This window comes from Fusarium tjaetaba (genome assembly GCF_013396195.1).
Source record: "Fusarium tjaetaba strain NRRL 66243 chromosome Unknown NRRL66243_c0000035, whole genome shotgun sequence".
In the NCBI taxonomy this organism is placed as follows: Eukaryota; Fungi; Ascomycota; class Sordariomycetes; order Hypocreales; family Nectriaceae; genus Fusarium; species Fusarium tjaetaba.
This window is the reverse complement of record NW_023501231.1, coordinates 245,077-271,153: the sequence shown is the minus strand read 5'-3', so window position 1 is coordinate 271,153 and position 26,077 is coordinate 245,077. Positions and strand designations below refer to the sequence as shown.

Here is a 26,077-nt window from a genome sequence, read left to right as displayed (position 1 = left end):
TATTTTGACGTTATTGTCTTAAGCTCATGATTGATTTTTCCTAAGTTTATGCTAGAAAACCCCAAGTTTGGAATCCCTGGTCTAAAAGTGACTGTACTTGTAGCGGTAACTTCACATGCCCCTTGTAGACTAGCCTGTAGCCTCTTGACGACAGCAACAATTAGAAAGGAATATCGACAACATTGGTACATAAATTCTGTTCAATATCAAATATCAAGTCCTGGTTTTTTCCACTTTCCAAGATATCGGCAACTCGACCAATTGGCCGATCACCAGCTGTATATCTATCCACGCTCCCCTCCAAACTTCACCCCGCATCACTTACCTCACACAACCCATCATGTCTCTCCGCAACCTCAAAGCCACTGCCGCAGACGCGGCATCACACTTACTCGAAACATTCTCCAATAAAACCATCATCCGCCGTCAATATCTCGACAAAACCCAGATCCAGAAATTAGCACTTACACTTAATCGGTCAGTCCTGGACGGCAAAGACGTATTTGAGAAGCCGCCAATTAAGGGCACGCCTATACCACCTGGCTACCACCTCGTGTACTTCACACCAAATGGGACAGAACCTGAATTAGGCGCTGACGGGAGCGATACCACTTTTAATGCCTCGGAGCCGTTCACGCGGAGGATGTGGGCTGGTGGTAAGATGACATGGGCTGGTGATGTGTCGCTTCGGGTTGGTGATATGGTTATGGAGAAGACGAGGTTGCTGAGCGCGACGCCGAAGAAGAGTCGGTCAGTTGGGGAGATGGTCCTTGTAGAGGTTGAGAAGGAGTTTTGGGCGCGGAAGGGTTTGGCGGTGACGGATCGGAGATCCTGGGTTTTTAGACCTGAGATTGATCCTAGTGCTGTGAGAGAGCAGCCCAGAGTGCTTGAGGATGCTGTACGTGGGCCGTCACTTATCCGAGATCTTGATACCAAGAGTGAAGGTAAGCGCCGCACAAGATTACAGACTGATGTTGGCTAAGAGAAGTAGGTTTCCCCATCAGAGAACTGCGCTGGTCGCCCGTCGGCCTCTTCAGATTCTCAGCCCTTACCTTCAATGGACACATGATACACTATAACCAAGACTGGGCTCGTAACGTTGAAGGCCATCCAGCTGAAGTTGTGCATGGGCCTCTGAATCTCATCAACCTGCTGGATTACTGGCGAGACATTCATGGCAATGGTGGAAGCCCGAGAGAGATCACGTACAGAGCTATGTCACCTCTGTATGCTGGTCAGACGTATAATATACGGACCGCAGCTGAAGACGGAAAGACTTGGGAAGTTCTTGTTGAGAAAGATGGAATAGTTTGTATGAAGAGTGAGATCACGGGATTCGAAACTGAGGATATTTAGTATAGATTTCGGAATGATTCATCATAAACCTAGTATGAGATCATCAAAAGTCTTCTAGTCCACAAATCATGTTCTATCTTGCTTCAGTGACTTATGTTGGCGTAGAGTCTAGTCCACACATTACAGAATAAGAGTACGGCCCCGGGTTCAAAAAGTGATTTCTCCTTTGTACACATTTCTACATCTCTTCGCCTCAATCACATGATAAAACGTGACGTAGTAAGCATCTGCATTAGTCGAACTCTACAAATGCGCCGGCCATGCAATAGTGCCCGTTCCTCCATCTAAATCCAGTCGCTCTAGCATACAAATAAGCTCTTTACTCTACTCTACTCTACTCTAACACTCCAACTTTTTAGACAAGGAGCATGCGCGAAGGATCCTCAATATACTTCTTGACAGTGTTCAAGAAGGTGACAGCCTCTCTGCCGTCAATGAGACGGTGGTCGTAGGTCAAGCTGATGTACATCATCTACAAAAGATTAGTCTTGAACCATGGGTTAAAGAGGGGCAGACTTACAGGTCGGATGACGGCCTCGCCCTTGATGGCGACGACTTCTTGGCGGATACCGTTCATGTTGAACACAGCGGCCTGGGGGTAGTTGATAACAGGAGTTCCAAACATGGAGCCAAAGATACCGGGGTTGCTGATGGAGAAGCTTCCACCCTCCATGTCCTCCATAGTAAGCTTACCATCACGAGCCTATACCCATTAGCACCATCGCCATCATCAATCATCATGAACTTACCTTCTTAGCAGCAGAAGCAACCTCCCTCTCCAGCTCAACAATGCTCAACTCATGTGTATTTCTCAACACAGGCGTGACCAAGCCCTTGGGCGCCGAAACAGCAATGCTCACATCAACATAATCGCGATACGTGATGATCTCCTTCTCCGTGTCGATCATGGCGTTGATCTGGGGAACCTTTTGCGCAGCGAGTGTAGTGGCTTTTGTGAAAGCGCCCATGTAACCGAGGCGGACGCCGTGCTCTTCTGCGACTTCTTCCTTGTACTTGGCGCGCCAGGCGATGATGTTGGTCATGTCGACTTCTTGGATGGTTGTTAGGGATGCGCATGTGTTTTGGGATTGCTTGAGGCGTGCGGCGATGGTCTTGCGCATGCGTGTCATTTTCTCCTACATGATTGTGAGCTTGGGATCACGTTGCTATGGTTTGGGTGGACTTACGACTCGCTCGCCGCGGGAGGGACCGCTTGATGAGCCTTGAACGGGAGGGCTGGGCTTGGACTCCTTGGGCGCGGGCTTCGACTCAGCTGGCTTTGAAGGCTTGGGAGCTTCGGCAGGAGCAGCTTGCTTCTCCTCAGCCTTGGGCTGCTCAGCAGGCTTTGACTCCTCCTTCTTAGGCTCCTCCTTAGGTTTTGACTCCTCGCCCTCACTCTTCTTAACAGAACCCGCATCCTCACCCGTCACAATACGCGCAAGATCCTGTCCAACAACAACGGTATCGCCCTCCTCCGCAAAATACTCAGCAATAGCACCAGGCTCACTAGCATTAACAAGAACATCAATCTTGTCCGTCTCAATGCTCGCAATCTCCTCGTCCTGCTCCACCGCCTCGCCGACCTTCTTGGGCAAGCTGGCTAGTGTTCCCTCGGTGATGGACTCTGCCATGGGCGGCACGGAGACGATGTACGAGCCATTGAAGATGCTGGAGTTGCTGAAGAGTCGTCGTTGGGGATCGCGTTGGCAGAGGATGGCGCTGTGTGTGAGGCTGGCGCGGGAGAGGGCGACGCGTGATAGACTGGAGAGGCCTGTTGCGGCCTTTATGCGCATGAATGAAGCCATTGTGAGGGTTTGGGGGGGACAATTGAAGGTGGAAGGGATGGGGAATGATGGGATCGTGGGGAAAGGAAAACAAGTTCTGAATTAAGCGGGCCGAGCTTTCAAGGTATCGCACGGACTTGCAGTACCTTTGGAGATGTTTGTACGGGCAAAAGGGGATGGATCAATATTTACGGGTTATTATAGCTGAAATTGTAATAATAAAGATTCAGTCGCTTTCCGACTTCATGTTGTGTTGTTAAATCGCAAGTATTAAAGCCATATCTAATGTTTTGCAATACGTCACTCAGGTGAGGTTCAATTCGACATCAGTAACTTACAAGCGCTCACCTTGAACTGCGAAAGCTGTGGCCGTTGGGAGCAAGAAAACTACTGACATTAGATCAGGGTGCCAAAAATATCTAGTCTGAAGGTCTACTGTATCTGCACTAGATTTACCTAAATCTTTTCATCACTTGGGATAGAGGTCCTAAGCTTTCTTTGCTTCCCCTTGATGGCTCGGTGAGTGACCCTCTCCGTAAACTTCCCTCCCGCGGGATAGGCGGAAACACCCGGACGGTCGCCGGACATTGAAACCCGACACCCAAATTCATGAAGAACTAACATCACGAGCTGCTCTGCTAACCACTCAGAGGAGTAATTTAATAATCGGCGAGCTTAGATCCTTCCATCGGCTTAACAATTGCAACGCCGACAGCTCACGGCCAGAATGGGTTTGCGAATCATACAATTCCTCATCTTGGACCATGGGCTCCGTACTTTGCGGAGCATCGTGAGTTAGCAGCGGCAATGTTCGGCATAACAACCTCACGTCATGTTATGCCTGAGGCATAAATATCCAAACTCATGATATTTAACTCCCCAGCGCCCATGATCTGGAGCATGGATAATTCCGTGGCAAGCGAATGCAACTGGAATGCTAACAAGGTTGAGGCTGGCGGGCCGACACCGTTGTGCTGGTACAGAACCCAAATTCGACCACGCATGAAGCGACACGCTGATCACACAATATACGACACAATGGACGTTTTGTTTGACAATTAAGGTTCAGTTGGTATTTTATCCAGTGGTATCTTAAGGTAAACAAAAGGACCCAGCCTCGCTGATATCATATCCAAAACGCCGAGGGTCGCCGCCCTGTTTCATACACTATCGTCACGCCGTTGTACAGAAACAGCCGTCTCTTCATCAACACGGATCCCCGTCTCGCTGCTCTCGTAGTCTTTCGCAGATGTATATTTTCTAAAAGGGCTTGATATCGTGGTCTGTGTACCGTGTGGCCATTCGCCTATGTCATATATATTTGGTGGGTTATTGGATAGTTCGTGCGTTGAGCTTCCGCCGTCGTTTTCGCCGGATCGCGTCTTGGATACGCTGGTCAGGCGTATGCCGTTGCTGAATGGTGCGCTGAAGGGGGCGCTTATTTGGGTTGATTGACCGCCGCTGTTGGAGGTGAGGAATGAGCCTGGGAGGATCTTGCGGGCGACTGGTCGAAGCATGGGGAGACAAGCTGTGAAGAGTCAGTACAGGTTGAATGGCAGTGTTCGATATGGACATACCAGCAATTACGGCAAAGTTACACTCGGCGATTGACCAAGCGTAGTGCTGTCCCATTTGTAAAGTCATCTCTTTCGAATCCGACTTGAACTTGAACGACTCAATGAGGACGAAGATGGAGGCCAAACAGGTCATGGCACCAAATGCAAACAACGCAATGACAGCAACCTTCTGACCCTTGGGTAAATGAAGCTTTCCAACTTCAATAGCGGGCAGAATAAGAATAGCGCAATCGATCAAGACGTGCGTCAAAACTGTCGAGAAGAAGAACGTCGATTCGCGGATATGGCATTTTGCGTCCCTCGTTGCTTGGTCTCCATCCCACAAGGCTGTAAGTGGTAGGCATTGCAAACATACCATAAAGAGTCGCAGGAGAAACCATGCTACTGTGATGCATGACAGGACTTGGATGGGGATTCGGATATCGGAGAATTGAAAGAGTCGCCAGTAAAAAGCGAGGATGGCGAATTTCGAGAAGGCAATGGCAAAGGTGTAAGTGAAGCTCGTCGTCCACATGTGTATCCAAGCCAGTCGGTTTTTATCGTGAAACGTAAAGTCGTCTGTAAGTCCAACCTCCATTGGCTTTCCCAATCCATCCTTGATCCATATCATGCCATTCGTCAACAAGGCCAATGAGCCCAACTTCAGCCATGTCAGAACACTTCATATCCACGTGAGAGTTCAACATACCCAGCCAACAACAGCCAGAGCATCATCAATGCCATATCCAGCTTTCGTGATCTTCCTCGCAATCAGTCGAGCAATGAGAGCCAAGGTCGCAAGAGGAAGTGTTATGGCGGCCGAAGCAATGATATTGGGGGTATCATCCCTCATGATGCATCGTCGGTAGTATTCCTTGAGGTAACAAAATGGAGTCCCCCGCAAAAAATAACAACAACAATTGAGGAAGCGGGAACCAAGATCAAGAAGTGAGAAATGGGGAAGTATTAAAGAGTCGATGGGGCAGACCACCAGCTTTGGTTAAGCATTTTCCCCAGACACCGACTCATGCAAAAAAAACCGGACCATGGACCCAACGGCCGGTTAGGCTTGAAACCATTTTGTAAGGGGGGGCAATGGGAAGAAAAAAACGCACTATCAACGCCCCTGGCGCCCCCCCCACGGGGAGAAACTGATGCTCGTGATGATATCGACGTTGGGTCTGGGGAGTTTTGGTAACCTCGACCCATTTTTGAACTCCACTCAAAACAGAACGACAAGCGCTGTGATTAGACAAAGTCAGGTGCTCAATAAGACGATCTCCATTTTGACTCTTGTTTTGGGAGAATCGATATGACGATCCCAGTGGCGAAAACTCTTTTTCACCACCGCGGCAATTGAATTGCTCACTGTGAGGAGGCATTGGAACCCTGGTTAAATGGCGCGCCTCGTGCTGACTGCGAGCTGCCGCTTCTGGCGCTGTCATGGAACCAGAATGTCACGCATTGATCGCCCGTTGCCTCGTCTTCAGCTCGGCCTTCCATGGGTTCCATGAAGCTTCAAACAACCTACCTATTCGGGCTTAGTATCACCTCGACGCTTCAGTGAACCAATGATGATGTGAACCGCGACAACCAGATGATGTGGGATGTGTTGTGGGATATTCACGTGCGTGCCTGCAGCATCATGCACTTGAGAATCATCCTGTAAAAAGAACAAACAGGGCCATGCATGTCTCGACTTTCGCGATAGGGGTCTCGGCCCTTGCTGTAGCTTATCTCGAATTATGGATCTGTAAGCTTGGAGATAAAGCCAAGGAAGCTATTCGGACCTTTAACATCCAGGGCCGCGAATCCACCAGGGGAATTTTAATATAAACTTGCATATTCCGAGGCTGCCGACCGGTAGACAATTAGTTTGTAATCATTTTAGAAAAGTTTGGCTGAGAGAAAATTTAAGCTACAGTAATAAAAATTAGAACCGTTGCGAAACTGATAAAACTTAAATGTCTCGGGGAACTTTTTCGGGATGACGCGTGCCGTTGAACTTTGATGGTGGGATCCCGAAGTCCCTACGGAGTATCTGCTTACCAACGTTGCAACTTCAAGGATCAAACTGTTTGTTCTGGAGACGGACGAGATGCTCCTTGGATCAGCTCAAGGTCAATGAGTTCCACTGAGCTTATCTCGTTCCACAGTCGAGACCCTGAGGAGGATCTTCTTGTTCGTTCTTCGTTCTCATTGGATATGGCCGTAAACCCGGTTCATCCCCGGTGGTGGCGCCTCACTGGTCAGCCCCATCTTCGGCAGACGCTCTGGACTCGGGGAATTTGTTAACGAATGGCCCAAGAGATTATTCTCCGAGACGCGGCATGCAGAAGGCGGAGGGCAAAAGGAGAAGAAGTAAAAGACAGATATGCAAGTTTACTGGACTTGATTTCGCCACTGTTAAAGATGGTCATACAAACCTCTTTACTTCATTCTGAGGCTTGCAATTGAAGTCCCAAACTCACACAGAGGTCTCCATCAGCTTCGTAATGTGAAGCCTGAAGCTCCTGTTCTCGATTTACGAAGACAGCACTCCAAAGAATAGCTAAGCTTACAAATATGCCTTCTGAAAACGTCCATATGTTGGGTAATAGTCATACAACATGGTAATACCGGCAGGCGTCAGGGTCATTACGATCATGTTCTCGCTGGGAGTATATCATCATACTGTGGCTGAACTCATTTATACCAAGTCTCAAACGTTCTAAAATGACAAAAATGACCTGTAAACGCCTACGCTATGCATGATCATCAAGAACATGACACCACTGTCAATAGCTCTTTATTCAGCATGTCCATTAATCCCACCCTTGATCCCCTCCAGAATTCCAGACCATTGACCACCATGTCGGATCTTTGTCACATCCGAGAACTGATCGCACGCGATCTTGCGCATGACAAGTGTATCCTTTGCCTTCTTATGCGTCTTTCCATTACCATGAAGAAGATACTCCTCGAACCAGGCCTCCTCGGATTTGTCAAAGGGCAAAAAGGTAAGTTGGCTGGCGCGCTCGGAAAGCTCATCGTGGGGACTGTCTAGTACAGAGGCGATCAATTGACGGAAGAGCAACTCGCGAGTATGGGGAGATCGGGTTCGGGAGTAGAACAGCGCTTCTGAGATGTTGGTTTTCGCCATGGCGCCGAAGAGAAGCTCGAGAGCAGCTGAGGTCTTCAGTTTGGGCTGCACGGTGTAAAAGTATGACAGAGCAAGGCTGTAATCGCCATCCCGGGCTGATTGGACGAGCACGGTCATGATATTATCGGCAAAGTCCGGGATCAATGAGGGATGTGAAATGTACTCGAGCGCTCGCTGTAGAATTCTGTTAGTCTTTGTTTGGTAGTTGCAGACGCAAACCATACCGAGTATTCCTGACGATCAAGATACCACAAGCCCTTCATGAATATTTGGTATTTCTTGGGCATACCAGACGCATCCACAAACGCATCAGAGGCGCTCTCGCGGCCGGCCGTTAAGTCGAAATCGAGAAGGATGTAGTAGAAGATCGAGAACTTGTGCTGCATTGACATGTTGGATTCACAGACTTGCTGATGCAATTGCTTCAACGCATTGTCGGTCTTGGGAGGGTAAATCTTGGCTGCAATGACGAGTTAGCACGTCGCGATCAGTTCGTGAGACATACATACCCTTAGTTATGCCCACGGCCCGTAGGACTCGATCAATAAAGAGAGCGCCATCAAATTCCTTGCGCGCGTGTTCGATGTCTCGCTGGGTCTCGCGATCGTACGGGTTCGCAAGACCCTCCGCGAAAACCTCGTGCAGGTTGGTGTAGTCAAACATTCTGGCGACGGGGATGCTTGACTGCTGTCGTAACACAAGCCAATGTTTTGATAGCTCGTCAAGAGCTTCAAAGCTATCGCGAAACGGGCAATCAAGGCTCCGTCGCGAGATCACGTGATCCGAACCGCCCCGCGGCCTGTGCTGGTACGTATTGTTTACACCGACCGATTGGGACATTTCTAAACAAACCAACGCGGGGCGCAACCAATCTAATTTGTACAGCTTCCCTCGACACAACAACCCAGTCGACCTTGGTTACAACGACCCAAGCTGTCGCTTATTTGTACTATTCATTGTTTGCATACGCTCCTTCGCATTTTTCTCTTGTCTGTGACGAGAGTTTTTCCTTCACAATGTCTTCCCCTGTCCGGCCGAGGCGCGCAACAAGGCGCACCGCCATTATCGATTCTGACGACGAAGACGATGTTTCCAACCGCTCTAGAGTCCAGGATGAGGAGGAGGACTTTGAACCTGAGAAGCCGGCGCCCCGAAGACAGACTCGTTCACGCAAATCGACGACTCCAGCGCCTGCGCCCGCTGCTGCACCGAAGGCAAGAGGACGTCCTAGAAAAGCGCCTACTCCAGCTGCTTCGGCAGAGTCTAGCGAACTTCTCGATGCTGATACGACACTAAAGGCAGAGGCGAGTTCTCCTGCAAAGGTTGCGTCGCCTCGGAAGCGCAAGAGTACAGCGAGATCATCCATCTCTTCAGTTCCCGACCTGGCACCGCCTACACCGAAGCCAGATTCACCGACAGCTTCTCAGGAGGCTTCTGCACTGGCCGATATCACTGATGCTAGTGTGAATACTTCTGTTGTCGACAACACACAGGCAACTATCAAACCCATCAAACCCATGGATACCATTATGGAGAAGCCAATGGATATTGTGCTCAAGTCACGGACATTGACTGTCCCTGTTGTTGAAGACACAACGCCCAAGTCTCGAATTGTTTTGACGCATCTTATACTCAACAACTTCAAGAGTTACGCAGGCCGACAAGAAGTCGGTCCTTTCCATGCTTCATTCTCATCCGTTGTCGGTCCCAATGGTTCCGGAAAGTCGAACGTTATTGATTCACTGCTGTTCGTCTTCGGTTTCCGAGCTAGCAAGATGCGACAGGGCAAGATCTCTGCTCTCATTCACAACTCTGCAAAGTTTCCGAATTTGGATCATTGCGAAGTTGCTGTCTACTTCCAGGAGGTCATAGACCAGGTAAGGAGATCGATGTCCTTTTGCGATCCTAGACTAACTTTCTAGCCTGGTGGTGGCCATGAGGTTATCCCTAACTCCGAGCTCATCATTTCCCGAAAGGCCTTCAAGAACAACTCCAGCAAATATTACATCAATGGCAAAGAATCCAATTTTACGACAGTCACCACTCTCCTTCGCGATCGCGGTGTCGATCTTGACCACAAGCGATTCCTGATTCTCCAAGGTGAGGTCGAGTCGATTGCTCAGATGAAGGCCAAGGCTGGTAACGAACACGAAGACGGTCTCCTCGAATATCTCGAGGACATTATTGGCACTTCCAAGTACAAAGCGCCCATCGAAGAGTCTGCCACCGAGGTAGAGACCCTCAATGATGTCTGCATGGAAAAGAGCGGTCGTGTTCAGCACGTTGAGAAGGAAAAGAACAGCCTTGAAGACAAGAAGGACAAGGCGATCGCCTACATTCGCGATGAGAATGAGCTGGCGATGAAGCAATCTGCTCTTTACCAATTGTTTATTCACAAGTGCAATGAGAATATTGCTGTTACAGAGGAGGCTATCAGCCAAATGCAAGCTCAGTTGGATGCCGAGCTGGAGAAGCACCATGGAGGTGAACAGATCATCAAGAGTCTCGAGAAGGACTACGCCAAGGGTGCTAAGGAGTTTGAAGCGCAAGAGAAGTCAACGCAAGCTTTGGTCAAGGAGATGGCCAAGTTTGAGCAGGAGCGTGTCAAGTTCGATGAGAAGCGAAAGTTCTTGGACGACAAGCGTAAGAAGCTTGAGAAGGCCATCGCCAACGCCGAAACGAACTCTGCTGAAGCCGACGAAACCATCGAGCAGTGTGGAGAGGAAATCGAGAACCGAACCCAGGAGATTGCGGAACTCGAGGAACAGATCCAGACTGCAGAGGCTGAGCTTGCTCGAATTAGAGATAGTCTAAAGGGCAAAACACAAGCCTTCTCTGATCAGATTGCAGCCAAGCAGAAGTCTCTTGAGCCTTGGAATGAGAAGATCAACCAGAAGCAGTCCGCTGTCGCTGTCGCTGAGAGTGAGCTCAACATCCTTCAAGAGAAGGCCAACGCCGGCGCTGTCGCTCTCCAAGACCTTGAGACCAAGATCGCTTCGATTGAGCAGGGCAAGAAGGCCAAGCGCGCCGAGCTCAAGTCCTGTCAGACCGAGAAGACTGAGCTTCTGGAGGAGGCAGAGAAAATGAAGTCGGAGCTCAAGGTTCTTTCTGAGCAGGAGCCCAAGATTCGCTCTAAGATCTCGAATGCGCGCCAGAAGGCTGACGAAGCCCGCTCAAGCTTGTCTAACACACAGGCTCGTGGCAACGTTCTCGCTGCCTTGATGCGCATGAAGGAGTCTGGTCGAATTGATGGCTTCCATGGACGGCTCGGTAACCTTGGTACGATTGATCAGAAGTACGATGTCGCCATCTCAACAGCTTGTGGTGCCCTCGATAACTTTGTCACTGAGACTGTCGAGGCTGGTCAGCAGTGTATCGAGTATCTGCGAAAGAACAATGTTGGACGTGGTAACTTTATCTGTTTGGACAAGCTGAGGGTCCGAGACATGTCGCCTATCCAGACACCCGAGAACGCTCCCCGATTGTTCGACCTCGTCACTGCCAAGGAAGATAAGTTCCGAGCTGCTTTCTACCACGCCATGCAAGATACTCTTGTTGCTGTTGACCTCGCCCAGGCGAACAGAATCGCATATGGCGCCAAGCGATGGCGAGTCGTCACCCTCGATGGTGAGCTCATTGACAAGTCCGGTACCATGTCCGGTGGTGGCTCAACTGTCAAGAGAGGCCTCATGTCTTCCAAGCTCGTCTCAGACGTCAGCAAGGAGCAGGTCGCCAAATTTGAAAGTGATCGCGATGGCTGGGAGAAGCAGTTCAAAGATTTCCAAGATTATCAACGCGAGTGCGAGACACGACTCAGGGAGTTGGACGAGGTGATTCCTCAGCTGGACACCAAGATGCAGAAGATTGGTCTTGAGATTCAGAGCGCCGAGCGAAACATCGCCGATATGCAACGACGCATGAAGGAAGTCAGCAAGGAGCACCAGCCCTCGGCCTCTGACAACAGTCGTATCGCTGCTCTGCAGAAGGAGATTGCAAAGCTCAATAAAGAGATCGAGAGACTCCACGAAGAGACCTCCAGCGTAGAGGATGAGATCAAGGCTCTGCAAGACAAGATCATGGAAGTTGGTGGTGAGAAGCTTCGTGCGCAAAGGGCCAAGGTCGACTCTATCAAGGAGGAGATATCCTCCAACAACGAAGAGATCTCCAATGCTGAGGTCCGCAAGGTCAAGGCGGAGAAGCAGAAGACCAAGCTGGCGAAGGATCATGCAAAATCGTCCAAGGAGCTCGAGGCTGCTACTCGGGATCTTGAGAAGCTTGAGAACGACATCAACAACCAAGGCGAGAGGGCTGAAGAGCTCCAAGCTCAAGCTGAGGAGGCTGAAGAAGGATTGGCGGCTAAGAAGAAGGAGCTTAAGGCGCTCAAGAGCGAACTTGACGAGAAGACGGCTGAGCTCAACGAGACGAGAGCGGTTGAGATTGAGATGCGCAACAAGCTTGAGGAGAACCAGAAGGCTCTTCTTGAGAACCAAGCACGACTTCGCCACTGGGATGATAAGCTGTCAAAGATTGTTCTGCAAAACATTGATGACCTTACTGGAGGCTCATCGGGCAGTCGGTCTAAGAAGCCCAAGTCACAGCCCAAGCCCCAGACGGATGACGATGATGATGTCGACATGGATGATGCCCCTCAGGACGATGTGGACATGACCGACGCTCCTCAAGAGGAAGAGCAAGAAGAGGATCAAGAAGAGGACGAAGACGAGGATGAATCTGTTCATGGGCAGCCAAACGAGCTTCCGAGATACACACCCGACGAGCTTGCTGACATGAATGAGAGGACACTCAAGGGTGAGATTGCAGCTCTCGAGGAGAAGACTCAAAATGTCAACGTCGATCTCGGTGTGCTGGCTGAATACCGAAGACGCGTGGAAGAGCACGCTGCTCGTGCCTCAGATCTCCAGACTGCCATTGAACAGCGAGATTCCGCCAAGAAACGATGCGACGACTTACGTCGTCTACGCTTGGAAGGTTTCATGGAAGGATTCAGCGCCATTTCCCTCCGACTCAAGGAAATGTATCAGATGATCACCATGGGCGGAAACGCAGAGCTCGAACTCGTCGACAGCTTAGATCCCTTCAGCGAAGGTATCCTCTTCAGCGTCATGCCCCCCAAGAAGAGCTGGAAAAACATCAGCAATCTTTCCGGTGGTGAAAAGACACTCAGCAGTCTGGCCCTCGTCTTCGCTCTGCACCACTACAAGCCTACCCCTCTGTATGTCATGGACGAGATCGATGCTGCGCTGGATTTCAGAAACGTGAGTACTACCCCAACCCAAGACACTCGGCTACAATTCGACCACACTCGCGTGGGCATTCCACATGCGAATCCATCTTCAACTCTGATTGAATCAGTATGCTAACACTCAGCGCAGGTCTCGATCGTCGCAAACTACATCAAGGAGCGTACCAAGAACGCCCAGTTCATCGTCATCTCGCTGCGCAACAACATGTTTGAGCTTGCGGCGCGGTTGGTGGGCGTGTACAAGGTCAATCATATGACCAAGAGTGTCACTATTGAGAACAAGGACTACATCGAGAGACCGCCGGGACACTCGTCGCAGCAGCGCACGCAGGTTGGGGGTAGTAATACGACGATATTGCCCTTTCGGTAAGGGGTGAGAGGTGCTTGTATATGACGATGATGACGACTATGGATAAGGCTTTGGCGGGTTATTTTAATGATATGGAGGCTAGATTTATGATATATCCAATGTTTGGTGTTTTCTGATATCCCTCATCTTTGACCTCTCCTCGACTCACCTCGTTCACTCCCGTTGTGTCCAGCTAACACTCACATGCCACATCACCCTCACTCATCTTTCCTTTCCCACCGTGAGAAAGACTCAACCTGAACCCCGTCCTCCCCTCGTGTCACACTCGCGTCCCACGATCCAGGAACCAACTCCCGTGTCACCGAGCGCGTCTAGACCTGAAGACCTGGGACATTAAGGATCCCCAAGCGAACCCCTGCACGCACCCGCGCCCTCTTCGATCTCGCAGCCGTCGATGCCGTACCACGCACCCAAGTGCCGGTCTTTCTCGGCTCTGCATGTGTGTCTTGCACGTCACGATGCTGTGTCTCGGCAGATTATACGTGGGCGGCCTCGACAATGGATATGGCTGCTGTACGTCCTATAAGTAACGCCTACAATCAAGCCAAGCTTCAGCTATTCTCGTTTCATTGCTATACACTCGTTTTACGCATCATGTTGATGCTACTCCCCCTCGTCGTTCACTTGGTCACTGCTTTTCCTGCAAACTGGAACGAATCGATTGCGTGTCCGCATGATGATCTCTACTCATCGCTCGTTCAAGATGACGGCGAGTTTTGTTCTAGTGTTCTCGAGGGAAATCATTGCGGTGCGGGATATAGTACGCCTGTGGAGTATGTGAGGTATAATCAGACGAGGATAGCTTCATATGTGAGTGGTTTGCGATGAGTTTGGATGATTGCTTATGAGTTGCAGTGTGAGTGTATTGTGACGAGTGCGGGTGCAAGCACTACGGAGGCTAGGACGAGAGGGTACTCGGATTCGACGGAGGCGTCGGTGGGACAGCCTGGGTCGGGGACGTATGCTGAGACTACTACTGAAGGAGTGTATTCGACAACTGAAGGGTCGTGGAATCAGACTGTAGCGTCTAGTGCAGAGACGACAGCGAGAGAGACGACAGGAGATGTCCCGAGGACGACATACACCAACAGCAGCAATCAAACTACAAGATCAGCCAGCGAGAGCTTCACGAGATCAGATTCAGCAGCTTCATGGAACACCACCACAGAGTCCCCAGCAGATGACCAAGGTCCCTTCTCAGCATCCTTCTCAAGCGAAGACCAAGCATCTACTTCACCGTCTAGCAACGGCACCCAAAGCCTCTCGGATGTAACATCACGAGCATCGACCCATTCATCTGGAATGACAAGATCTGGCGCTACAAGCGATTCGCTACCGTGGTCGATTCCTGGTAACTCGACGTCGAGTCCTGTGGAGAGTGGGACACGTCTGACGGGGTGGAACTCGAGTGTTACTGCCCCGAGCGGCGGTATTTCTAGGACAGGACCTATCTCTACTGATACGGGTTCTACGGTGTCTGTGACGACTGGTTCTGAGATGACAGGTGGCAGTGTAGGTCCAGCGTGGAACACGACTTCAGCCCCAACAGGGAATGGTTCAATTTCAACTGTTAGTCTCTCAAGTGGAACTTTCATCCCATTCCCGACAGCTTCAGACCTTACAAACACCGGTAGTTCATCGAGTGGCAGCGCGGCTCCAGGTGGGAACACCACCTCTGACAGAGGAAATGGCTCGTTTCCAACAATCACCATGCCGTTCCCAACAGCTTCAGAATCCGCAAGCCCTGGCCTCTCTTCAAGTGGAAACGTCGGCCCAGGGTGGAATGGTACTACCTCCGTTTCTGGGGGTAATGGCTCAGTTCCTACGGTCAGTATCTCTAGCGGGACGTTCGTGCCATTCCCAACGGCCTCGGTCTCGGCAAGCTCTGGTGGTTCATCAAGCTGGAATGGTACCACGTCGAGAGGGAATAACTCGGTACCGACGGTCAGTATCTCGAGTGGCACATTCGTTCCATTTCCAACCTTGTCACTGTCAAGCCAAGGAAGCTCGGGGAGTAGCTTCGGGCCCAGCTGGAACAGCACGTCTCTTCCTTCTGGAGGAAATACGTCGGCACCGGTAACCAGTGCTCCCAGCGGGACCTTGGTGCCTTTTCCAACGTCTTCAGGAGTGCTCACTTCAGGAAGCAGTGTCGGCCCGAGCTGGAACAGTACCGCTCTTCCCCCTGGTGGTAATACCTCGTTGCCGACACTCAGTGCTTCGTCTTCAGCGCAATCCTCTTCAGCAGGGATAACTTCAGGTAGTAGCTTAGGCCCAAGCTGGAACAGTACCTCCCTCCCGTCAGGTGGTAACGTATCAGTACCAACTGTAAGCACATCGAGTGGGTCATTTGTGTCATTCCCGACAGTGCCATTCCCAGGTTCATCCTCCTCAGAGGCTACAGCAGGGAGCAGCTTGTCTCCAAGTTGGAACACCACTTCTCTGCCTTCAGGTGGCAATACCTCGATACCGACTGCCAGCACCTCCAGCAGGTCATCTGCTCTGTTCCCGACGGTATCACTTCCAGGTTCATCATCCTCGGAAGAAGCTGCATCAGGGAGTAGTGTCTCCCCGAGCTGGAATACCACGTCTCTACCTCCTGGCGGTAACTCCTCTGTGCCAACCGTTAGTACATCCAGCGGGTCCTTCATACCGTTCCCTACGATATCACTACCAAGTCAATTCTCGTCAGCGGAAGCAGCATCGGGCAGCAGTGTCTCTCCAAGCTGGAATAACACTGCTTTACCATCCGGTGGCAACGTGACTATACCGACCATCAGTATATCTCCGTCGCAAACCTTTGTCCCGTTTCCAACTCAGCCTTTCCCAAGCGATACTCTGACAACAGGTCCAGAGACAAGCGATAATCAGTTCCCAAATCGGAACAGAACTACTATACCAGGGGTTAACTTCACTATACCGTCCATCAGTATAACTCGGGGTGGGACATTGCCCTTTCCTACACTGCCGCTGCCGAGTGAGTCGATCACGTCTGAGCCAGGGAGTGGAACAAACTCAGTGCCAGGGAGCAGCGCATTTCCGAGCTGGAATGGCACCATTTCTGCGCCTGGAGGTAATGTCTCCGTCCCGACCATCAGTGCATCGCAGGCGGAGACGTCATCGCTGGTTTCGTTCCCAAGTGTATCTTTGCCGACCGTTTCTCAAGTAACGTCAGGCTCGGGCCGAAGTGAGAGTGTGGCGACTGGTTGGAACACAACGACTGGAGGATCTGAGGGCTCTGGTTCTGTTGCGACTGTCAGCTCCTCTGAGACTGGTCCAATCGTGACGTTGCCAACAGAGTCAGGTATTCTTACGAGTAGTTCTCAAAGTGGCGGCGTTGGTTGGAACATCACATCCTCCATCTCAGGCATCGTCTCTCTCCCAACCATCAGCGTACCAACCTCTGAAATCCCAACTCTCCCCTTTCCAACAGACTCTTCGGAAGTTCCCAGCACTACCGTTAGCGAAAGTGCTGTTCCCAGCGGTGACACAACGGGCTCTGAGCTTGGGAGTACTGGAACCGTTACATCCTTCTCGAGTCCTGTGGCTGCAACTTCAACGTCCGCCGCCTCCAACGGTCCCGCGTCACCAGGTAGTAACGCAACGACAACTGGCGTTCCCGAGTTCCCTGCCGCCAACTTCACCCACGTTACACGCACCGCCGCCATCTCGCAAGAAACATGCTACACACTCCCCAATCCAGACGGCGATTCGACCCGTCGAGCGTTGTTGTACAACGCCAGACTTCGAGAAGACAACGTCTCAATCCCCATTCCGTACATTGAGTCTGTTGAGTTTGAGAAAGATGGTATTAACCCGCTGTATCTCACTGTTCGCGATGAACAAGGTGGTATCTTCTATGTCGACATTTCTCATCGGGGTCGGCTCTCAGTCGTTGATCCCAATGGGTACCTGGTCACGCTTGATGCTGAGGGGATTCACTTCTCGGGGAGTAACTGCACGTATGACATATCCATCTCGATTGACGATATGTACGAGCAGATTGCCGACTTGGCGGGTGTACAATGTGCTGCACTCAAACGTAAGCGCGCCGAGGACTTGGACTTCAGCCAGGTTCTGTACCTGCATGACCAGTGCGGGAATCCCGTTGATAGATCGGTCAGGCAGTATCCTCAGCTTCTTGTAGGCGATACAGTCTGTGCGGATGTCGCTGTTGATGATGAGACTGGTCGCTGGGACTTTGAGTGTACGTTTCCGGGATCTGAGTCTGGGTCTTTGAAATGTCAGTTGGCTATCAAGAACAAGGTCGTCGACTTTATCAGTACAGATCCATTCGGTGGTGCATGTCCAGACTTGTCCACTGTCGTCACGACACTTGAAGAATCAGGGCAAGACATCGTTGACCATGAACAGCTTCGCAAAGACCTTGCCAATCAGGGTCTGTCCAGCGACAGAGCAAAGCAAGAGGCTGGTGCAGCTGTTGATGCGTACACTCAACTCTGGCAAGCTCTCGGAGCAATCTTCACCAAGAACACAGAGACTTCACAGGGTGCGTTGGAAGACTACATCGACGTATACAACACCCACCGAAACTTCGAAAACGACATCTGTCAATCCCTCCACGAAGGCGAAATCCCCCTCAATCTAACCCTCATCGCCGGCGCAACAAGCATCCCCGCCATAACAACCCTCAACTGGGCCCCCGAGACAACAAAACCCTACAACATCACAGTCCAGGACTCATCACGCATCGCCTGCTGTCCCAACAGCGCAGTCGCAGAAGGCGAAGGCGCTACGTGTTCGTATCCTCGCGATGCCATCATCCCCGGCACAGGGTGCGTCTGCGGTAAGAGCGCGTCGGGTGTAGGGATCGCGTTTGAGTGGACGGAGTGTACGAATTACAAGGGGAGTTGTGAAGCTGATGGGGATTGCGGGGATGGGTATCTGTGCTTGACGGGGAGTTGTTGTGGTGGGGGTGTTTGTGTTGATGCGTTTGCTTGTTCGGAGAATGGGACAGATTTGGTGCAGCAGTTTGATGGAGGGTTTTAGGGTAGATTGGGTGTATATTATCGAGTGAGCATTCAGCAACGCAAGAGGAGTAATTCGTTGGATAATCTTATCTAGACATCGTCGACTTGTTTGAGGAAATTATTTAATGTTCGATTGACTTTCAACGTTCAATAAACGGTGCTCAGTGAATTGATTGTCGTAGAAATGCCATTTTGAATTTGAGCATGACCTCACATCATCTCCAAAAGTTCGCCACAATTCACCACCAGCATTTCAATCACAACGGATATAACAGACGGCTTCCGAATGATGTCCAGATACGCACGAGGCCATGGACAGCGTCAATTATTACAGTTAATTGAGTGTTCACACCAACAAGACGAGCCTAACAACAGGCGACGCAATGGGATCATATCGACACACATTCAAACAGGTCATTGGAAGCGACGTGACACTCAGTCGCATTCATCCAATATTCAAGTCAAAAACAGTCACATCAATCACACAAAGCAAGGAAAGGAACAAGTAGATGTTTGTCAATGACGTGTGGACATCAAACGTCGTCCGATTGAATTTTGGAATCTCTTAGACTCATAATCCCAAAGGTATTCATCCCATCCGTGATTTTTTTGAATGATGCTATCATAACCGGACTCCATCCCAAGACAATCATATCAACCCACCACTTAAGCCTTAGGGGCAGTAGGGACGATCTTCTTGCCGTCCTTGTTGTAGCGGACGCGAGGGGGAGGGGCACGGTTGCGTCGGCCAACGACGGATCGGACACTATAACATTTCTGGTCAGCTTCGAGGGTCTGGGGAGAAACGTACTGGGAGTGTGGGCATCAACTGCGCAGCAGGTCTGGGAGTGTGTATGGTCTTCATGATGAACATGAATAAAAGTACTCCAAGGCTCATCTGAAGCACATACGCAACCAGGGCGCAGTTGTCACACTCCCGGGGAGGACAACGTACCGGACAATCTTGCCGTGAATGGCGCAAGAGACGCAGTACTGCAGCTTCAGGTACATCTTGGGCACGGTGTACTCCGCGAAGACGGAGGCATCCGAGATGTCACCTGTGAATTAAATTGTAAGCGAGAGTTCCATCGAGCAGAAGCGAGGACTGGAGAAAACGTACGAATAGCAGCAGACTCAACCATGTTGCGGATGGTGAATCTCTTGATCGCCTTGTCCTTGGGGGTGCATCGCGAGCAGTTGCTGCATCGGATGGGCTTGACGTGGCCGCGGCCCTTCTTGTTTCGGCCGCTGTAAGAAGAAACTTGTTAGCGATTTGTTCAAGTGTGAGGTTGAGCCGTTCAATCGTTGTCGAGCATCATCGTGGCGACAGTTGGTGTTTGTTTCGTCTGCGTCGGCGATGATGGTGTGCGATGCGATTGCAGGCGGGGAGAGGGAGGGAAGTCGTACTTGTTCTTTCTCTTCTTGACCATTTTGACGGTTGCTGGGGATGTAAATATTCAGGTCCACGCAAGTGAAGAGAAAAGGAAAAAGAAGAAGTAAGAGGCGCTCTCTTGAAATGTGCGTTTAGTCGATTGACGCTGAGGGCCAGTCCACTTTTTCGGGGTTGGTTTGGTGGGCACTGGGCAGCTGGCTAGGGCAAAGCACTCCAGGATCTCGCGAGCGGCAAAAGCCTGCAGACGCTGAGGTCAGTGGGATCCACCGCACCAAAAAAAGTGAAAACCCTGAATCAGGTGACCAGACTCCACTGGATGGACTGGTTGTAATTTCTGAACGGGCGCTGCCCTCCACCAAAAGTCGATCTTCTTCAACCCCCATTCGCACCATCTGAGGATTGCTTAGGAAGGCAATAAGTTCTTTATTGTCGAGGTACGTCTGAAAGATGCTGCAAATACCCGTCTCTGTGAGGGCTTCATTGCCTTTCACTTGAGGATTGCTCTTTTGTTATATCGAATTCGCAATTCTCTGCGCGCACACTCGACGCTTTTTTATCGACTTTGAGCGACGCCGTTCATCTTCGAGAAGAAGGAAACTCGAGATGTCGCACGAGACAACACTCTTTCCGCCAGCAGCCGGATGCTTCACACTTGGGAACCTCGATTCTAACCGTCTCAGTTAGGCAAGATGCAGATTTTCGTCAAGACCCTCACGGGGAAGACGATCACCCTTGAGGTGGAGTCTTCCGACACCATCGACAACGTCAAGTCCAAGATCCAGGACAAGGAGGGCATCCCCCCCGACCAGCAGCGCCTCATCTTCGCCGGCAAGCAGCTCGAGGATGGCCGCACCCTGAGCGACTACAACATCCAGAAGGAGTCCACCCTCCACCTGGTCCTCCGCCTCCGCGGTGGTATGGCCAAGAAGCGCAAGAAGAAGGTCTACACCACCCCCAAGAAGATCAAGCACAAGCGCAAGAAGACCAAGCTGGCTGTCCTCAAGTACTACAAGGTCGACTCCGACGGTAAGATCGAGCGACTTCGACGCGAGTGCCCCGCCGATACTGTAAGCACACCTCTCTCTCCCCTATGATATCAATATCGAGACTGACTGACTCTTTAGTGCGGCGCTGGTGTCTTCATGGCTGCCATGCAGGATCGCCAGTACTGCGGTCGCTGCCACCTTACCTACGTCTTCGACAAGCAATAAATGCATGACCAAGGGACTTGAATTGGGAATTGATGACGGATCGGATTGGGTGCCAAAAATGGGCGTTGACGGGCTTTTGTAGCATAAAGCACATCCGGTTTCTGAGATAATGCATGCTTGATTGAGACGACAAACTTGTTAAATTACACACCCCGTTCTCCCCTGTGACCTTGCCAGGATCTGATCATGTTGTCTGCTCGTCATGGTGATTTGCCACTTAAACCTACATCAAAATTCAGTCTGGTGCGCTTCGCGTATCTTGGCCACGACCTGCTCTACAGAGTACAACACGCCAAACTCATTGCAAAATCGCCAAGACCCCTGTAATCGCTCATTCATATCAGTCCTCATCAGTTTGAATTTCGCAGCCTCGCATGAATTTCCTGGTGTCCACTTGTGAAATTTTCATCTCGCCAGAGCCTCGTTTGCCCTGGTGGGGCGCGTCGTCAACACCAAGCGATCCGACACGGATGACCCGAGAGCACCTCAGAAGGTCTGGGATAGCATACGATAGTTACCATGAACGTCACTCAATCAGCTGCTCTATTCAGTTAGTATACTTATACACCGCTGGGCATGATATCTTCCGACACCACAATAGCATACACGCACAGCTGTCAATGGCCTACATTCACAATCCCAGTCACGATAAACGCAGTCTTCAGTGAATTTGCATGTTTTTGTAAACAAAGGGTATGAGTTTTCCCTCGTAGTGAAAAACAGTCTTTTACAATCAAAGCCAAATGCCCTCAAACGCCCAAAAGCCATAAGCCAGAGATCAAGATCCTACAAAAACTCCTCAAACAGTTGCGCAAGGGCCCTGGAAGCAAAAGTCTCCCGCCACCATCCCATCGCTTTTTCGCCGCCCTGTTCGGGAATGGCGTCTTCTGTTGGGAGCGAGTCGTGAGGGACTCCGCGCGAGGAGGTTCTTGCTGGGGCGGGAGTCGTTGAACCAGAATCCGACTTGCCCTTGCGCAACGTCTATCATGACTGAAGATGCACCTCCCATTATCCGTGTTCCTGGAACGCTGTGTCGAGAAGACAGCATAAACCAGACGCTCTCAAACAATAGGAAGAGCTCTACTCGTCATCCGCAGCCTTGGACTTTCTCTTCTTCTTCTTTTTCTTCTCGCCGTCTTCCTTCACGGGCTCGGCATCCTCCTCATCCCTCTTGCGCTTCTCCTTCTTGTCCTTCTTCTCTTTCTTTTCCTTCTTCTCCTTCTTGTCTTTCTTGGACTTCTTGGACTCGGGCTCAGGAGCGTCAGCCATCTCCTCGTCGGAGCCAGCATTGTCACCATCGTCGAGGAGGTCCATAACACCCTTCTGTAAAATAGTTAGCATTGATCAGTCATTGGGCTTCGACTACACATACCATGACATCGGTGTTCTTGGCGGGCTTCTTGCCAGTGGCGTAGAACTCTAATCGGTCCTCGACTTGCTGCTTGAGAGCCTCACCAAAGCGGGTTGAGGGCTCCTCGGAGAAGTTGTCGATACGGCTGGCCATACTGCACTTATTGGCGAGGTATCGAGAGATGCGACCCTTGTTCTTGGGACCAGCCTTGCCAATGAAGCTGCTGTGGTAGATGAGACCGTACTTGGGGGTGTTGCTCTTGGTCTTGAGAGCACGGAAAAGAGCCTTCTCGGCACCGAGGATCTGGAGAGTAGAGGCAGGGTACTTGGAGAGGTTGGTCAGAGAACCAGCGTGAGAGATGAGGCGGGCGGCAACGGGAGTGCCAATGAGAGTCTGCAGGTTGGGGGCGATGTCGGACATCTTCTTCTCGAGGTAGGCGGACGTGGACTTGCGGTTATCGGCCTGCTTGACGACAGCCTCAGCGAAGCCGTGGACAATCTCGAGATCAGCAGCAGAAATGTCGAGACCCATGGAGACCTTGGCGGCGTCAATGATGGCCTGGGCCTTCTCACCATCCTCACCAACGAGGGCGGCAATGTCGTGGAGTTTGTCATCGTTCAAGCTCTTCTTGTCGCCAATGGCCAGAACAAGCTTGCAGTAGGTGTAGTTGTCGGAGACAATCTTGACCAGCTCAGGGAAGTGCCATCCGTACCATTCGCGAACGCGCATGAAGAACTGGTTGACGCCCTTGTCCTGGAAGTCGATGGTCGCGCTAGCCTGGATGATGTGGTTGTCGTTACGGGTGACGCTGAACTTGACCTTGGCACGGGAGTAGGCGTGTCCCATACCCAGACCGGCCTTCTCGACATCGCCGTACTTGAGTCCGCCGAGAAGCTTGTCGGCGTGGAGTCGGATACCGCGAATAACGTCGCCGACAATGTCAGAGGTATCGGCGGTCTCGCACTCGAGGCCGGGGAAGAGGCCCTTGATCGCGCCAGCAAGGTTCTTCTCGGAAACACCAAGGACGACCTTGGTCTTCTTGCCGCTGGTCTGGGGGAGGTTGAGTTCGAGGACAGACTTGAGGTAGTCGGAGACGATACCCTCAGTGACGAGGTTAATGTTCTCAAGAGCCTCGACGTGACCCCTTTTGCAAGTGTCAGTTATCGCGCATCCATCAGCATCGCACACCCGAAGTTTCAAAATACCTGAAAGGGCTGAAGTTGGCCAGCTTGACCATCTTGCCGAACTTGGCGAGGTCGTTGGTGGCAGCCTGAGTCTCCTTCAATTTCAGGCCCACGGCATCCTGCTGATGCACCACCTTGAAGAGGGCATAGCCCACGGGCGATTCGTATAGAGCGTAGTCGATGTGCGACATCTTGTCGTTCCCTGCCGGTGCCGCAATTGGGAATGATTCCGCGTCGAATGGGTTTGGTGATGGCTCGAGGCTTAAGATTTTCACACTTTTTTTCCAGGTGGAAATTTTCTGGCAGCTTGCGCACGGACCAGTTGAGGCTGGTGTGGCTGGTGAGTGGTCACGTGGATAATCTGGTTGCATCAGTTCGATGAGACTATATGAATGAAGCACGTAAAAGTACTTGTAAACTTATTACTGTGTCTTGATTGTGTATTTTTGAGGCCGTGATTTATTCATACTGTTCGTTTACTTGTGTTATGTTATTTCATTGTAAGTGAGCGTTCAGTCAACACCAACGCTCATCTTACTCCTTGACCCACCAAGACCACTTCGCCTCAATTGTCCGGGAATCCATTTCGCAAGTTATCATACTTGGTTGCAGGATACTCAATGCAATTATCCTGCCTCATAAGCGCACCCTGTCCGCCAAACCCATTCACAACCGTCGTGATCAAGCTCTGATCACCAGTCTTGTCCGCACTGCTCTCCCACCACATGGCTCCGCCGAGCTTCCACTTCTTGACATACTCCGCCTTGTCCCACGCAACTCGCGGCGTGTCGTATGTGACCATGGTTCGTGTCTGGGGGTTGTAGCAGTAGCTTGCGCAGCATCCTCTGTCCCCATACTCTGTAGCGCCCTCGAGAGGAAGTTTCTTGTAGTCGTGGACACCGGCCTCCCAGGTCCCTTCGCCGGTGCCTTGGTAGGGTCGACCTGGACCATCGGTGTTCTGGAAAGCTCGGCCGTAGAGGGGCATGCCGAGAACGATCTTTCCGGGGGACACGCCGCTGCGGACATAGAAGTCAATGGCGGCGGATGTAGAGAAGGGTGTTGATTGGGGGTTGTCCTGGGATGGGTACAGGTTCGCCTGGTGGCCAGCAACAGAGTCCCAAGAACCAGCATAGTCGTAGGCCATCAGGTTCCAGAAATCAAGATATCGATCCATGCCGCGGATGTCAAGCTTCTGGAAGTTTGTCGCGCCAGCGGGACAAGCAACGGTCAACTCGAAATGATAAGGCTGGCTCAAAGTCTGGGCATAGGCATCCATCTCACGTCGAACGGCAGCAAGCAGCTCAACATAATCTCTGGCCTCATCTGCATTCTGAGGATACTCCCAATCAATATCGATGCCGTCAAATCCGAGATTCTTGAGAAGGTCAACGCAGCTCTTGGCGAAAGTATCGCGTCCTTGGGGTGTGCTGGCAGGAGCCTTGAAGTTGCTGCTGTAGGTCCATCCTCCAACACTGAGAAGAACCTTGAGATTGCGGTTACGACGCTTAAGAAGGTTGAGCTGCTTCATGCAGCCGTATAAATTGGTGCCTTGGTCATTCCAGGAGTCACCGTCCCAGTGAATGTCGGTATCGGCCCATGAGTCGGTGAGATGGCTGATCATGTTAGCGGGCTGCATTGAGATGAGAATTGGGGATGACTTACACTTCGCCAGAGTCGCTGCGAACATTGGCGAATGAGTAGAGAACGTGTGTGAGGTTCTCAACTGGGAGATCTTGGGGACGATGCTGTCGGGCATAAATGGCCCTGTTCTCATTAGCTGAGTTCAGTGTCTCGATACAGGGTAGTTTCATACCAATTGACAAAATAAGCGACGGTGCGGAAACCTTCAGGACCACCACCCATTTTGACTGAAGTAAAAGACGTAAAAGTATTTGATAAAAATACTGCGATCAATGCAGTGAGAACGGAGGCTATAAGAAGGACACTTGACCAGGTACAATGCCCAGCTCGTTGTCTTTGTGGAATATCCGTGATGATGGAGGGGCACTTGGAGGGGCTGAGTGTGGGGAATCACTTCAGCTTCAAAGGATAAGTGAATAACGAAGTGAATTGATGATGTTCTGAGGATGTAGCAAACAAATAATCAGATATAAGAAACGTGGAGGCATCCAAGCCTCTTACTCAGCAATTCACTGACCAGTTTCAGCTCTTCATGTCCAACTTCCAATCCATGTTTTTGCGTCGTCATCTGCGGCTTGACTTGCTCTGGGGTCTGAGTGGCCAAGAGTGGCGGTGCTCCATCGTGGCAGTGCGGCTGTGTACCTGGCTGGATGGGTAAGAAAAACCGAGAAATTCAACGCCTAGTGACTAAAAAGATTAGACATTCATAGAGTGATGATAGCGGATCTTTGACGAGTTATTTTTGACTTGTTCGTTGAAGATCCCAAGTCTTTTTTGGCGCTTGAGGCCTGTGCAGCTGGGGGTAAATATGAGCTAGACAACGCATCAGAAGACGGGA

At 51.0% G+C, this 26,077-nt stretch overlaps 10 protein-coding genes across 10 annotated transcripts; 4 read left to right on the top strand and 6 right to left on the bottom strand.

Annotated features, from left to right (window-relative positions):
• Positions 1–340: 340 nt before the first annotated feature.
• FTJAE_1988 (mesaconyl-C4 hydratase) lies at positions 341–1,356 on the top strand (the record flags this gene model as incomplete). Its single annotated transcript, XM_037348134.1, has 2 exons — positions 341–944; positions 992–1,356. The coding sequence occupies 2 exons, from the start codon at positions 341–343 to the stop codon at positions 1,354–1,356; spliced, it is 969 nt and encodes a 322-aa protein (XP_037210948.1).
• Positions 1,357–1,711: 355 nt separating this feature from the next.
• Positions 1,712–3,161, bottom strand: FTJAE_1987 (dihydrolipoyllysine-residue succinyltransferase E2 component; the record flags this gene model as incomplete). Its single annotated transcript, XM_037348133.1, has 4 exons — positions 1,712–1,828; positions 1,877–2,059; positions 2,106–2,492; positions 2,544–3,161. 4 exons carry the CDS (start codon positions 3,159–3,161, stop codon positions 1,712–1,714), a joined length of 1,305 nt encoding a protein of 434 aa, XP_037210947.1.
• Positions 3,162–4,300: 1,139 nt separating this feature from the next.
• FTJAE_1986 (uncharacterized protein) lies at positions 4,301–5,549 on the bottom strand (the record flags this gene model as incomplete). Its single annotated transcript, XM_037348132.1, has 3 exons — positions 4,301–4,668; positions 4,718–5,357; positions 5,406–5,549. 3 exons carry the CDS (start codon positions 5,547–5,549, stop codon positions 4,301–4,303), a joined length of 1,152 nt encoding a protein of 383 aa, XP_037210946.1.
• Positions 5,550–7,484: 1,935 nt separating this feature from the next.
• Positions 7,485–8,501, bottom strand: FTJAE_1985 (nuclear pore complex assembly; the record flags this gene model as incomplete). Its single annotated transcript, XM_037348131.1, has 3 exons — positions 7,485–8,012; positions 8,063–8,298; positions 8,348–8,501. The coding sequence occupies 3 exons, from the start codon at positions 8,499–8,501 to the stop codon at positions 7,485–7,487; spliced, it is 918 nt and encodes a 305-aa protein (XP_037210945.1).
• A 353-nt stretch (positions 8,502–8,854) lies between these two features.
• FTJAE_1984 (structural maintenance-chromosome 4) lies at positions 8,855–13,471 on the top strand (the record flags this gene model as incomplete). Its single annotated transcript, XM_037348130.1, has 3 exons — positions 8,855–9,715; positions 9,761–13,114; positions 13,232–13,471. The coding sequence occupies 3 exons, from the start codon at positions 8,855–8,857 to the stop codon at positions 13,469–13,471; spliced, it is 4,455 nt and encodes a 1,484-aa protein (XP_037210944.1).
• Positions 13,472–14,568: 1,097 nt separating this feature from the next.
• Positions 14,569–16,119, bottom strand: FTJAE_1983 (uncharacterized protein; the record flags this gene model as incomplete). The annotated part of the gene is made up of 1 exon (XM_037348129.1): positions 14,569–16,119. The coding sequence occupies one exon, from the start codon at positions 16,117–16,119 to the stop codon at positions 14,569–14,571; it is 1,551 nt and encodes a 516-aa protein (XP_037210943.1).
• A 425-nt stretch (positions 16,120–16,544) lies between these two features.
• Positions 16,545–18,585, top strand: FTJAE_1982 (uncharacterized protein; the record flags this gene model as incomplete). The annotated part of the gene is made up of 3 exons (XM_037348128.1): positions 16,545–16,584; positions 16,635–18,275; positions 18,554–18,585. The coding sequence occupies 3 exons, from the start codon at positions 16,545–16,547 to the stop codon at positions 18,583–18,585; spliced, it is 1,713 nt and encodes a 570-aa protein (XP_037210942.1).
• Positions 18,586–19,125: 540 nt separating this feature from the next.
• FTJAE_1981 (40S ribosomal S2 protein6E) lies at positions 19,126–19,889 on the bottom strand (the record flags this gene model as incomplete). The annotated part of the gene is made up of 4 exons (XM_037348127.1): positions 19,126–19,225; positions 19,415–19,517; positions 19,580–19,707; positions 19,867–19,889. 4 exons carry the CDS (start codon positions 19,887–19,889, stop codon positions 19,126–19,128), a joined length of 354 nt encoding a protein of 117 aa, XP_037210941.1.
• Positions 19,890–20,541: 652 nt separating this feature from the next.
• On the top strand, positions 20,542–21,063 carry FTJAE_1980 (ubiquitin-40S ribosomal S27a; the record flags this gene model as incomplete). The annotated part of the gene is made up of 2 exons (XM_037348126.1): positions 20,542–20,919; positions 20,977–21,063. The coding sequence occupies 2 exons, from the start codon at positions 20,542–20,544 to the stop codon at positions 21,061–21,063; spliced, it is 465 nt and encodes a 154-aa protein (XP_037210940.1).
• Positions 21,064–22,143: 1,080 nt separating this feature from the next.
• FTJAE_1979 (SIK1-involved in pre-rRNA processing) lies at positions 22,144–25,461 on the bottom strand (the record flags this gene model as incomplete). Its single annotated transcript, XM_037348124.1, has 7 exons — positions 22,144–22,386; positions 22,436–23,558; positions 23,620–23,859; positions 23,918–23,935; positions 24,201–25,211; positions 25,261–25,362; positions 25,412–25,461. The coding sequence occupies 7 exons, from the start codon at positions 25,459–25,461 to the stop codon at positions 22,144–22,146; spliced, it is 2,787 nt and encodes a 928-aa protein (XP_037210939.1).
• Between the last annotated feature and the right edge of the window lie 616 nt (positions 25,462–26,077).